General features: G+C 37.1%; 2 protein-coding genes across 2 annotated transcripts; one reads left to right on the top strand and one right to left on the bottom strand.

The window, feature by feature from the left end:
• Positions 1-578: 578 nt before the first annotated feature.
• LOC112190797 lies at positions 579-4,267 on the top strand. Its single transcript, XM_024330270.2, has 3 exons — positions 579-692; positions 1,095-2,880; positions 2,948-4,267. The coding sequence occupies exons 2-3, from the start codon at positions 1,927-1,929 to the stop codon at positions 4,202-4,204; spliced, it is 2,211 nt and encodes a 736-aa protein (XP_024186038.1). The 5' UTR covers positions 579-692; positions 1,095-1,926; the 3' UTR covers positions 4,205-4,267.
• A 3,316-nt stretch (positions 4,268-7,583) lies between these two features.
• LOC112190381 (NEP1-interacting protein 1) lies at positions 7,584-9,831 on the bottom strand. The gene is made up of 5 exons (XM_024329818.2): positions 9,266-9,831; positions 8,562-8,740; positions 8,344-8,427; positions 8,081-8,248; positions 7,584-7,984 (listed from the first exon to the last, which is right to left on the bottom strand). The coding sequence occupies exons 1-5, from the start codon at positions 9,417-9,419 to the stop codon at positions 7,862-7,864; spliced, it is 708 nt and encodes a 235-aa protein (XP_024185586.1). The 5' UTR covers positions 9,420-9,831; the 3' UTR covers positions 7,584-7,861.
• Between the last annotated feature and the right edge of the window lie 4,216 nt (positions 9,832-14,047).

Below are 14,047 nucleotides of genomic sequence, written 5' to 3'. Positions count from 1 at the left end.
AACCGAAATTTTGTCCGAAATTTCTCTGAAATTTCTGTTAAATTCGTATTTCACAGTTTTCGACTTTTAGCTGACAAAATATGAAATTTTGATTTTTTTTTTCTTTTCAATCCTCCTTCATAACACAGAAGCTCTCTTTCTATCATCCACCATATAATTATTAATTAACAAGGTATGTTGAAGGCTTTACTGTTCTTTTTACTAGTATTTTCTTAGTGCGTGGGAGGATGGAGGAAGTATCTTGGTTTCTATGGCTTTTTGACCACCATGACCATAATGATGTCTTTTAACTTTTTCGTAGGCTTGGAGTTCAGTTTTCTCACAACAAAGTTTGAATGAGGCCATAGTACCTCTTTGCTTTTATCTGCTACCAAAGCACTCATGCTCCAAGTCTCCAACCACATCATGATTCTATTTGCAATCATGGCTGGATACACCCAAAAACCCATCAAGTCATGTTTGTTCACACTTCACACAGTACTTCACAATAATTCTAAATCTACCTATATGGCTATATTTATCACTCTCTCGTCTCTCCTATAACTTCTGATCACTAAATTCACAAAACAAGCCGTAAACAAAATAGAGAAAGCAAAGACTGTGAAGAATTGGAAGAGATGCGAGCTGGAGCAGAGAAAAAGAGTTGAAGACTCAATACAATAACAAGCTTGGTTGATTTTAAGCTCTACAAGGTATGTTGAAATTTATATATATTGTTGGTTGCATGATTTATATATACGAAAAGGTAATTATATTTTAAATTGTTCCCTTGTTATGAGATTTATTATTTATGAAAATGTCTAGTAATCATGTTTTTGTAATTTATGAAACTATTTAGTATCACTCAGTAGATAAAATATTGTAGTCAGCACTCAATAGATAATTTAATGGATGTAGGAAGTTAGAAACAATCAAAGATATTAATCTTATTTAGTGCCTACCTATATTCCATACATAAATTGTCAAGATGTGTTCTTCAATTAGTTTCAATAGGTAACTACAATATGAATACAAATTAAGATAATAATTTTAAACGTAATGAGAACACTTTAGTAGAAATAATTTGTTCATAAATTTTAGTTTGTTTTTTGTAGTTGTCTAGTTTTTTACATAATGGCAAGTTCTGACCCTGTGGGGAGCAAAAAAGACCCAACTTGGAATTATGCTTTTCCATATCAAGGCCAAACTAAAGGTACAGTATGCAAGTTTTGTAATACGGTCATAAAGAGTGGTGGTATCACTCGATTTAAGTTCCACTTGACTGGATTAGATTCTGCCAAGAATACACGAGTTTGTGATAAGGTGCCACCAGAAGTTCAAAAATTAGTAAAAGAATGGATGAGGAGAAAATGTACTGCAAAATATCAAAAGGATTCAATAATCCGTGATACTTGAGAAGAATTGCGATCAGGGTTATCACAACAATTGAACTCTGAAGATGAAGATGAAGGTTTTGTAGGTCAGCATGATGTAGATCCTCGTGATTATAAAGCTGCTATGAGAGCATCAAGACAATCAGAATGGGAAAGGGAGCAAGGTATAAGTAGAGGTGTTTCAGGGCCTGGAGGGACAAGTCGAAGCCAACCAAAATTTGATAGATCAAAAAGTGTACGACAAGAGCATGGAGACCAACCTCAAGCTTCATTCCCACAGTCACTCTAGAAATCCAATGCTGCAAAACAAAATAGCATCATTGACTCCATGTCAATGGGAAGCCTCAAGGAGAAGCTTGGTCGAGTATGTGGGAAGTTTTTCATATATACCAATGTCCCTGCATACAAAGCGGAATCTCATGAGTACAAAAACATGATAATTGGAGCACAAGAGTGTCCAAATGTTCCTCCGCCAAGTTCGTTTCAGATAATGAACAAATATTTGGCCGTGGAACATAAAGAAATAACTTAATATATAAATAGCCAAAGAAAAATGTGGAAAACATATGGCTGCACCATAATGGCTGATGGGTGGTCCGGTCCAACAAGAATGCAAGTTATCAACTTCATGGTTTACTGTAAGGGTAAGACTGTGTTTTTGAAGTCTGTCAATGCATCAAGTGATATAAGGGAGCACAAATACCTTGCCAAGCTATTTAAAGATGTCATTGATGAAGTGGGGAAGGAGAATGTGGTTCAAATATGTACCGATAATGGCTCAGCATTTGTGAAGGCTGGTAAAACATTATCGGAACGTTATAACTTCTATTGGACTCCATGTGCTGCACACTGCATCGACTTAATGTTTGAAGATATTGGTAAAAAGAAAAAGGTAAGTGATGTGATTACTATTGCTAGACTCGTGACTGTATATATCTACAATCACGGATGGGTGCTTGCTCTTATGAGAAAAATATGTAATGGTGATTTGATTCGACCAGGACCAAAACGGTTTGCCACTAATTACATTTCTCTTCAAAGCCTTTTCCAAAAGAAGGCTGGACTTAAACAATTGTTTACTTGTGATGACTGGGTTACTAGCAAATATAGTCGAAGCAAGGAGGGAAGACATATAGAGGAACTCGTTCTTGAAAACATGTTTTGGGACAATGTGCAAGCAGTGATTTCTATTTACGAGCCATTATACGGTGTTCTTCGAATAGTTGACACAGAGGTTAACCCGACAATGCCAATGCTGTATGATTTATTTAAGAAGGTGAGAACAAAGCTGGAAGAAGTCAGGAATACAGTTTGGGTCAGAAAAATCATCAACGATAGATGGTTTAAGCAATTGTGTCATCCATTACATGCAGCAGCTTATTATTTGAATCCAATGTTCCAGTATAGTGAAGGAATTGGTGATGATCCAGAGCTACTAGACGCCCTTCACTCAGTTTTTGCAAAGTTAGACCCAAACTCCATAGGCATCGCACAATTCGGAAATGAGGTAAATTTTCTAGATTTGATTAATTGTTATTTTCATTTACGAACATTCATAATTCTTTCTCATGCAGATTATAAGCTTTAGAGACTCATCATACGGATTTGGAAGACCAGCTGCCATTGCTGCAAGGAAAGCAATGACTTCATATGAATGGTGGAACATGTATGGGGGTGATGCACCTACACTTCGTAAATTGGCAATGAAGATCCTATCTCAAACCACATCATCTTCTGCTTGCGAGCGAAATTGGAGCACATTTGCTCTTATCCATACAAAGCAAAGAAATCGTCTGGCACATAACAAACTCGAGAAAATTGTGTATTGTTATTACAACATGAAGCTACAATTGCGAGATGCAAAAGCCGCTGCAGATAGAGTTGCGGAGACCAGTTATTTAGACCTATTCAATATAGCTGCAGATATAGGTGCGAAGGAAACTGCTGATCCAATATACCATTGGGTTCGACCTTTACATTTAGATGATGCAGCAGGAAATCCAGATCCAAATATAGTAACTCATGCTCGTGGAATGGGACTTGATGTGGATAAGGTAATGAAGAAAGAAGTAACAGATCATTCTGATGAAAGTGATGGAAGTGGTTATAAATTATCAAGAGGCACTAGTGAAAAATCAATTGATGATCATGATGATGATGATGGTGATGGTGGTAATACTGGTGGTGGTAGCAGATATCATGCGTATGGTGGTAGTACACGTGATAACTCGTGTGACAATAGTAGTTATGACGACACTAATCGTGAGGCGAATTATGGAAATGACAGGGGGAGTGGCAAATCATGGCACTACAACCAATATAGTAGTGATGATCATATTACTTATCCTGATGCAAATCGTGAATACAATTCTAGAGCTAGGGATACACAAGGAAGACGCGATAGCCATTTGTCTCTAAATGAGTTTGAATCACTTTCTTCAAGTCTTGGCTTAATGGACATAGGAACTCAATATAGTGATAACCCTAACCCATTCCATTCTCATTATCCTCATCATGAAATGAGTTCTACCTCAGAAAGTACTTACGGAATTGGATCAAGCTCACAAGGTGGAAGCACATATGGCCTTTTTGATCATTCTTCGTCTCAAATGTCGCATGCTTCATACAATGAAACAGCATATTGGGTAATTCCACAATTTCCGATATATGGATTGCATGTGGGAAGAGATCAACACACATACATTACCCATGTGATGAAGTACCAAAATCATTTCCAAAATTCATGTACTTGGGAGCAGTATTGTATGATACTAAATGGGAGCAGTTCAACCACATGGATCGAACCACATCGTAGTAGCTCTTATTACTAATACTTTATATTGCTTTTGTTGTACTCTTGTTTATTTTGATTTACGGGGTTTTGGTATTACGTCCCCCCCCCCCCGGTTGTATTTTTCTAATATTTATTAGTGAAAAAGGCGTGATGGCCAAGCCTCCCACTGGGTTCCAGCCATCAAAAAAAAAGTAAATCACATTCACATTATCAATATACATAACATTTATAATTACATATAGAATTATAGATAGTGTTTAGCAACTTACTACAGTTTTAGTTAATTACTCGTCGTCTCGTCCATATTAAATATCACAATTCTATTATTTATGTATAATTTTAGAGAGTTTACATTGTAAATAGGTTTATTATAGGTTAGTTAGTCTATGTAAAAGTTTCAATCAAAAATATCATTTTATACATGCAATTAATGTGATTTCTTTATTTTTAACCGAAATTTCCACCGAAATCGAAACTTTCTCCGAAATTTCCTTAAATTTGAAGTACCGAAATCGAAACCGAAACCGAAATTTGAAACCTTGGATGCAAAGGGCTTAGGTTGGGTATTAAGTTGAGCGGTGTAATTTTGTATTTATGTCATTCTCTCTCATAGTAAAGATGCATGAAAGCTTTCCGATGACATAGGCATGAATTTTTGCCGAACCTCATTAAATTGTTGTTTTCTTGACTTGGTTGTTTCTTCTTTCCGTCTCTAGTATTAGTACTTGCGTGGTGAGGGATTTATTTCCTAACGGAACTAGTACAACATTCATCAATTTTTATAGTTGGAAGATGAAATAGAAGCTGGCCGTTCATATATTCCAATCATTCGGGACCTCCAATTCAAATCCCGTGCACGTTCATAAAATTATATTTACTTCGAGTCTTTGACCATATCTAATATATACATATATGCCTGCAATGGTTTATATGCTGCAGGTGATTGATTGATTGCCTAAAGTTGAAGGCAAACGTCTCATTAATTTGGAAACCACAGCATGTGAGAGGATCACATGATTTAACCTTCAGAATATGAATCACACGAAATTGGGAAAGGAAGAAATCGAAATCCCTTTCCCTTTTAACTTCTCCAAATTTGTGGTGGGAGACTCAGAAAATGTGAAGTGATACTACTTGATCATAGAGTGTGATCTATTTCGCTTGGCAGATCGATCTCAGTTGTTTTGACTTTTGACTAGGACAATTGTAGGTGTGGCATTTTTGATTTATTTCACCATCGAAAAAGACTATGGAGAAGTTGAAATTACACCATGTAACTGTAATTAATTGTGAACAAAAAAGCATTCATTGCAAGTTAAAATGAATGAAGAATGTTAAGATAGGCCCAAAAGATAATAAGGGAGGAGCTTAAACACACTCACGTAATATAATGTGTTCAATGAATTATCTCAAACAGAAATGAACAATAAAATAAGTATGTGATGAATAAAATTAATATGTTACGATCTTACGTAATAACTCGTTATTCGAGCCCAAGAAAAAAAAAAGTATGAATTCGATAGTCTCTATGTTTTATGTTCACGTGTCAATCCATATATCTCATGTTACTGTTACACAGAAAACTAGAAAAGTATATAAAACCCTACATCAGTAGGCCCATGAATCTTATAAATAGATCAACTACCCTTACCTAAGCCGAGTACTTGTGCTCTGCAAGAAATAAAAGCTGCCGCAGATCTCGCACTACTCCATTACTGTAATGGCCCCGAAGGAGATCGATGATGAATCTAAATTATTCATGTACGTGGTAGCTGAAGATCTTGAGCTCTCTCTGTACTACTTGCTACTGCATTCATCGATCTTTATTTATTTTCTGCAGTTGGGTTTAGTCGTTTAGATAATTGCTCCATGACTACGAGATATTCATGCTTTGCGTTAATGGCTTCACCCTAGCCTTTTCGTACTGTGCAATCAAATAACTAATCCTCATAATCCTAGGAATCTCATGGAATATATAATTTACCCATCTCAGTGGTGACTGGTTGAGTTAGTTTAATACAGTATTCTTGCGCTGGTTTGCTGCAAAGTACAATATGGTTCACTGACTTGAGTCAGAATTAACTTTACAGGTCCGGTCTTTCAAGGATGGGATAAAATCTAATATAACTCTGGGAAAAGCAGAGAGAACTAGCTGTGTTAACCTACTTGATTGTCTGGTTAGAAATTTTTGTCCTTGCTTGTTATCTTGCCCATGCTTTTATACAAGTTTTGAATTTCTTATAGGGAAGAGGACCATCGTATATTCTTGTTGTTAAATTTCTTTAAGGTAGAGTCGTAGAGAGGGGTTGGGTTTGAAGTGTTGTTGGAGAGGCTTAAATTGAACCGGGCCGACAAATTACCGGTTTGTAAAGAATACACACGAAACGTACTCCGAAGTTCGAACTGTCGATTTATCGACAGAGATGGCTTAGAGTTAACAGTTCATAGCCCAGCACACTCAGGAGGAGGCACATTATTGCGAGATTGCCCGCCGTACTCCTTCCCCCTTCCCCGGCACGATTGATTGGCAGAGATTCAAACTCATGATCTCCGATTCTATGTTCAAATAGTTTTCGAAAAATTTATACCATTAGGATGTGAGCCTACAACGCTGGTACAAACAAGATGTCCCGAAGTGACTCCCGACCACACCGATGTGGGCATAAGTATAGACACAAGTATGTTTTTCAATAAAGTTATTGCTTAGAAGAAAAATTAGAAGCGATAGAAACAATACACACAAAACGTATAAAAGATCAAGCTTTTTCTTATGTGAAATTATGTTCCTACCTACCAGATGCCATGGTTCTATCATCAAAATTCAAAACAAAATATCTCCATTGTGGAGCCAACCAAAATCTCAATTACTTGCACCAGGAGAGCAAGAATAATTGCACTCCTCACACTATGAAATAGAGTAGGGGCATTTCTTCGTTATGTTACTTGAAGTTTAATAAAGCTCCAATTGGATTCTGAGTTTAAAGTGGAATTCTGGATTTCTGGATAAGATTGTTTCACTTATCTAGTTGCATAGTGGCATGCACAACATGTCTGATGCTTATGCTGATCATGCATAGCATTGCATCCCACCATGCTCAAGAACAACCACTGGTCAGGAGGATCACGAATCACATCGGGAACCACATCGGGGGAATCACATCCGAAGTGATTTGATTCGTAGAATGAAAATGATTCAATCTCACAAGAAAAAGAACAGAAAACACAAGAAAAGAAAGGTTTAAATTTCTCCCCTTGTAGGGGAGTCATTTTCCCATGCTTCATGCTTGCGGGAAATAATTAATGCATAAACCAAACGAGACCTAAATGTGTGCTGAAATGAAAAATCTGTGTACGTTCCATTCATTTTCCATTCTTCTTTTCAAAATTATTGTTCAGTAGAACCCTTTTTGTAGGTATGCCATTATGATAACACTATCTAGATTGAAATATAAATGCCCTCACAACCGTACCAATAATGTTTCCAGTATAAATACGTACAAGGGTACTAGGAAAGAAGGGCTTTCTGTGCAGTAAAAACTATCATAATCAAAACTTTTATACATGAACTCACAATGTAGCATGAAGAACACTACCGGAGCAGCCTGGTGAAACAACAATATAGACGAAAAGTGGTACAAAATTTGTATAATCAATGAAAGAACTTTACTCATTTCGTTTAATTTACAGGACATCATCACAGATCCCTTCTGCAAAGTGGGCAAGAGCCATGCCTCAGGAGCCACTTATCTATACATGGCAGGTGAAACATGTGATGGCATTGTGGTAAACTTCTGACTGTCTCTCCAAGCTGAAAGTCCTGACAAAATGTTAAAATTCACAATGTCAATAACCGAGCTTCAAAATTAACCGCAGTTTTGAAGAAAGAAACAAAAGGGTTTTAAGCTTTTATAACCTGAAGGCAAACTGAACATGAGACTTTATCTCCAGAAGCATCCACATTATTGTTGCCAGTGATGATTATCTTTGGGATCTTTTCAACTGAATCTCCGGGCAATCCTTTGGCCCCACCGGTGTCAAAGATGTTAGGAATCTCTTCAAAGCTTGATTCAACAGCAACCATCTGGTTAAGCACAAAAGAAATGGAAGAGTAAGCAAATGAATGTGCCTTTGTGAGTTGATGTCTCAAATAAAAACTAGTATCCACTATAAAATTACCTGACTTTGCACTGCACTCAACATGGCTGGACCGATTCGCTCGCGGACTAATCTACCACTTAGGAGACTCGCAATGACATCAATCTGCATAATTTATGGCAAAACATGAATTAGGACTCTAAGAATGACATTTCTGCTCAAATTACAGCTCAAAGAGCTAACATTTGCCAGTAGCACCTAACAGTATAAATGATGGGGACCAAAGCTTAATTGCTCACCAAGTAGAGAAGACACCCAATTCCGGATTCATCTGATTGCCATAGAATAAGGGATGATTCAAACACTTCAATGGAGAAAACAGCTCCTGAGATTGCTCCAACAGCAGCACCCCTAACAAATCCGCTCTCGGTTTCTTGTCCTATCAAAGCTCCGGTCATAGCTCCCAACAAGGTGCCCACTGCACACAAAAATGTCATTTCCTTGGGTTAGAATGCGAGCAACACCAAAAAATTCTTAACTGCGAAAAAGCGCTCATCTTCCAAAGATCTAAAATTCCAGATTTTGGTAGAATGTAAAGGCCAAGAACCCCTTTGCTTCTAAGGGAAAGGTTTACACTCTAATCAAAGCTAGAATTCAACAAGACAATGGCATATGCATCCAAACGAATTTTCGTTTCTTTATGAGAAACTGCAAATTCTAATGCAAGAAATTGAATTCCTCTGCTAAAGCAACAGAGGCCCAATTGATGATTTGATATTGGGTGCAGATATCAATGATTCAAGAACCCAAATCCAATTCATTGCAAAACCCATGTCATCAAAACAGAACCAGATCAACGAACAACATCCATTAACCCATCAGCCAAGAAAGACAAAAACTTTGATCAAGAAAGACAATGAACAAACAGAACAAAACAAACCAGGAGAATAAGCGCTTCTCAAAAAAGCAAAATGAGACAAACAGAGAGACCATAAAAACTCACCCAAAGCAAAGAAGAAGGTGAAGATCGCAGAGAAAACGTTCCCAATAATCGCAGAAACCGCAAAGTTGCAAAAATCTTTAACCCTCTCGAAGATATTTCCAAAGGAATAGGAAAAGGAGGACGAGAAACGAGATGGGTGCGCTATAAAATCCATAGCTGGGTGGTCAGAAATTGCAGAGTTTTAAAAGGGATTTTGGGTTATAGCTCAGATGTTGGTGGTGATGTTTAAAGCATATGAATTTAAACCCTTTATATATATATATAAAGAGGAAGAACCCAAGCAAGAGGAAGAAGGATAGGTATGCTTAGCCCTTAAGATAAACAAAAGAAAACCACATCAACCAACTCGCATTTAAGGCATTTCTTCTCCTTGACACACAAAACTCTCTCTCTCCCTTCCCATCGCTCTCTCTCTCTCTCAGCTAATTAGCTCTGCCGGTAGAGCTAGCTATATTTGCTCGTTGAACAGAGATTATATAGACTGAAATCAAAAATCACCAAGACCCAATATAGAGAACCTTCTTCTGCTTTGACAAATCGTCCACAAAACCCGTCACTGCAAATATGGTGTTGATTTTCCATCACCCATTTTTGTTTTCAAACATAACAGAGAGGGTGAGTCAAGGATTTTTTTTTTTTATTTAAAAAAAAAAAACCAAAATTGATTGGCCACCGCTGACTCCAAGTGGTAACGCCTTTGGATTTGTCTCCAAAGTTAGGAGATTGATGAAAATATCTATTTTGGTTTGTTTTGGAGTTGATGGGGCTTGCTTGCTATTATTAAGCTTCCCAAATAAGGTAAGTTGCTATACTGCCAACAAAAAATAAGGTAAGTTGCTAGGAAATTCTTGCCCCCCTTCGATTTGGGATAGGGCATTGAAGTGGTTGAAACTTAGAGAAAATGATCAGAGACGGGTACATAGGTACATGTTAACTTAATATTATTTTAACCAAAACAATTCTAGATCATTTGTGTGATGATGATGTTATAAAACAATTCTAGATCATTCGAGTGCTGAAGAGGTTATATGATTTATATATATAATACCTCATTCTTCATCCTTCCGAAATTTCTGGAAGAAAATTTGTGAATTTTCTCAAGTGACATTTAAGACAGATACATACATAACAATGAGATTTTTTTTAATCAAATCTTATATATACCTTACGAAATGTTCAATGTTTGTTAAAAAGTTATTATTTTTGTATTAGATGACTCTAATGTGCAATTTAAAGCAATTTCTAGTTCATTTTATCACTAGCAAATGATAATTAACTGACTTATGACTTTAAGAATCCTTTACGTTTTGAAAAGAAGAAAGGAAGAAGACGCAAAATCAATAGTAGAAAGTAGGAATAGAAAAATAAAATTGGACTACTTGCTCTTTAATTCCATATTCGTTTATCCAATGAAGATGGGAAACTTCACAGTGTACGCTCTAGTTTGAAGTAAACATATTCTCTTTCATTTATACTTTCTTAAGAAAACAAAAAAAGCAAAGAGAGTAAATGAGTTCCAATAAAGCTTGAAGCATTGAGTTAGGTATCTTTTATTTTGTAATGCAACTACTGCATTCAATTCATGGGTTGAGTTTCAATAAGTCCAGAGACAAATACAGAGTTTTGGAAAAGAAAATGTTTAATTTCATTAAAGGATCAGAAATTTATAAATCATTTAGGGTCATATTCCTTAGACAAATTATTGAATGCTTCCATGCATATGTATCTACAAAATTCAATGCCAGACCTGACATGAGGCTCGTGAGTCGGCCGTCTCAGGCCCAATGTGTCGTCATGTCTAATTTTTTTCTAGTGGTATTTAAAAGAATTATTAAGTAAATAAAATGTATATTTTTTACTAAATAATAGGATTAGTTTAGTTGGCAAGATAAAAGTTTATGTTACCCTTAGCCTAAGTTCGAACTTCAAATCCACTTTTAGTTGTGTATTTATTTATCTTTTCAATTTTTTTTCCTTTCAATCTTCTTTTGTAATACTTTTTCTTCTTCTTTTGTAATATATTTTTTTTCCTTTAAAAAAAAATTTCAAAAAAATTTTTATATAAAAAATGTAGGCCTATTTTTCTTTCTCACTTCAAGTCTCAAAATCTCAAGTTTGGCCCTGACAAAACTAGCAGTAGTATTTTGAGAAACGTTAGAAAAATGTAACCGTATAATGGCTAAATTTTTTAAATTTTAGACTTGACATTACTTTCAAATCAAAGCGTTAGAGCAAATCCACCGGTTCCTCTTTAACCAGGCAAAGCATGGATTTGTTGAGGTGGTGACTGGGCAAGAAAAAAAAATCTCTTCCACCAACAGAAGCTTGACCGGGCAAAGGATGACATTTCTTGACTTCAGTCAAGAAAAAAGGCAAGAGGATGACATTTTCCTTGCCCAGCCAAGGCCTGTGCCAGTTCGGCCCACACCCAAACGTAGGTGATGTCTGCGGAGAGAGAAGAGGTGAGGCGACCTCGGGGGCAGCAGCAAGGAGAAACTAAAGCAGCAACAACAAGCAGACCCGCTTGGGGTTGCTTCGATCTCAGCCTGGGGGTAGCGTCTGGGCGGGCTGAGGCCACGGAGCGGCCGGACGAGGTGAGGTGACCTCGGGGGGGGGGGGGGTGGGGTGGGCCGGGTCCTTGGCCGGAGCCTGGAGGTGGCCTGAGGACGGAGAAAAATCCGGGTCGGGTAGGACGAAACCCACCAGGTTTGGTGCAGCTGCGAGAAAGAGAACCGGAGGGGGGGGGGGGGGAGAAAGAAAAAAAGAAAAATGAAACAAAATAGAATTTTTTTTGTTGTTGTTATTTATAGAAAATTTTCAGATTTCAAAAATTCATAATAAATTCATACGAACTCCGAATATTAAGTTCCATGTATAACTTTTATGAAGGAAGTTTTCCCAAATTCCTAACGTATAAAAAGTCAATTTTCACGACCCCCTAAATAACGTAAAAGTGGATGAACAGTGAAAGATGAACAGTTTGACCGGTCAAGAAAAAAACGGGTGTAAACCCATGTACAGTGGCAGTGAACAGTATCTTGACTGGTCGAATTCTTGACTTCTCGACCTTGACATTTCTTGACTACGGGTAAACTTGCTCTTATATACGTACGTTCTGTTTTTTATTTTTTTGAAGTAAGTATTCTAGTGTAAATTGGTTCTGGTCATTCACTCGAGTTTAATGGTACTGATGGATACTGACAAGTACGATATACTGTAATACTGTATATATATGTCGGGTCGAGCTCGGAGTCATCACTACTAATTCTACCAAACCTACACCGCTGGTAATAAAGCCCCTAATCTATCATGTCATTTCTAGTCTTTATTCTACGTCACCCAGATTATCAAACACCACGCGGTGGGCTAGCTTCTGCGACCCGTTGTAATAACTAACTGCAGCCTCCTTTGAAAACGTGATTACGCAGCTTCGTTCGGAACCTCCTCTACGCGGTTAGAAAAAGCTGCTTCTGGAAATAGCAGAAGCTGCGCGCAACTGCTTCTGACTTTTTCCAACACAAAGAAAAAACAACTTCCGCAACTTGCATACAAATCCAGTCGTCCACTCGTTTTGTAAGAGCGCGCTCGATTTTCACGGATTAAGAGCAATAAGTACGATGAAAAAGACTGACCACGATTCGACTACGTGTAAAGACTATGTGGTAGAAATACATCGACTTAAACCTGAATGATTAATTCTTGGAGATTAAGTGTTGGGAGTCGCAAGCACTAGCTTTCAGACTTTCAGTGCTCTCACTTTCTCTTCTCTTGTAGTTTTCTTGCCTAATTTTTGATTGATTTGCGCCGGCCATTACGAGAGGGCTAGAGCTATTAAAAGGTAAACACCAAGTCCATATCGATATCATATTATAGTTGTGTGAGTATATATCATACTATAGTTCGCTTTAGATCGAAGTTTAACGCAGTTTTGCATAATTTTCTACACTTGTTAAATTTAATTTCATGCATGAAAAAGATCTATATATTAATTAGCTGAGCTAATAGAATCAACATGGAAGCACCTTACATATAAGTGACTTTTCAAAAATCATTATCAATCTGAGAATACTTTGAACTTTTAATATTTTAATTGGTATGTTGACCTTATCATATGCGCTCAATTCAACTAATTGTAATCGATCAATGAAATAATTCGAAGTCTTGTAAGTCTCTCCTCAATTGAGCGGGTTTGGTTGTCTTGGTTTTATGGTTGTGTCATTATTATGGGGTATTTCCCGTGGACGAGTTGGTTCAACTCTGGTTTACTTTTGTTGTCAATTTGCCGACGAGAGATTTTTTACACGTGGTCTGATACTTTTTTGACACGGTGTTGAAGAGGATGACGTCTTCTGTGCTGTTGACTACGGGGCATTACTGGGACTTTCGGGATCACATGCTCAAGGTAGCCTTAGAAATGAGTGTTTTGTGGTTAGAGTCTAGGCCCATTGGCCTAATGGTATCTGTAACCGCGGTTTTTTTGGGGTATTGGCTTATGTCCCCCCCCCCCTAAATGTATGCGTTTTGGTTGATTGAGTGAACGATCTATCTCAAAAAAAAATAATGATAATGATTTTTGAAAATTTTAGAAGTTCCGGTTAACACATGCAAATTTTGGTAGTATAAGGATTAAGGACTTCATGGACAAGGAAAGTTTATGTGATCAGCTTTGTGCATGCGTATGGATTGGAACTTCATAAACACACAACTAATTAATTAAAACCCTAGTCTTTTGATATTTTAGTTCTCTAATATTCTAATCCTACTTAACTAGCATGCAGTGGA

The sequence above is a fragment of the Rosa chinensis genome, chromosome 2 (genome assembly GCF_002994745.2).
Source record: "Rosa chinensis cultivar Old Blush chromosome 2, RchiOBHm-V2, whole genome shotgun sequence".
NCBI lineage: Eukaryota > Viridiplantae > Streptophyta > Magnoliopsida > Rosales > Rosaceae > Rosa > Rosa chinensis.
Note: the sequence above shows the minus strand (reverse complement) of the source record. Positions and strands in the feature narration are given on the sequence as shown.

Coding starts and splice junctions, on each gene's coding strand:
- LOC112190797 (XM_024330270.2), top strand. CDS start 1,927: ATGTGGAAAACATATGGCTGCACCATAATGGCTGATGGGTGGTCCGGT. Junction 2,881..2,947: donor TCGCACAATTCGGAAATGAG/GTAAATTTTCTA, acceptor TTTCTCATGCAG/ATTATAAGCTTTAGAGACTC.
- LOC112190381 (XM_024329818.2), bottom strand. CDS start 9,419: ATGGATTTTATAGCGCACCCATCTCGTTTCTCGTCCTCCTTTTCCTAT. Junction 8,428..8,561: donor TTGGGTGTCTTCTCTACTTG/GTGAGCAATTAA, acceptor TAAATTATGCAG/ATTGATGTCATTGCGAGTCT. Junction 7,985..8,080: donor CATGTTCAGTTTGCCTTCAG/GTTATAAAAGCT, acceptor ACATTTTGTCAG/GACTTTCAGCTTGGAGAGAC.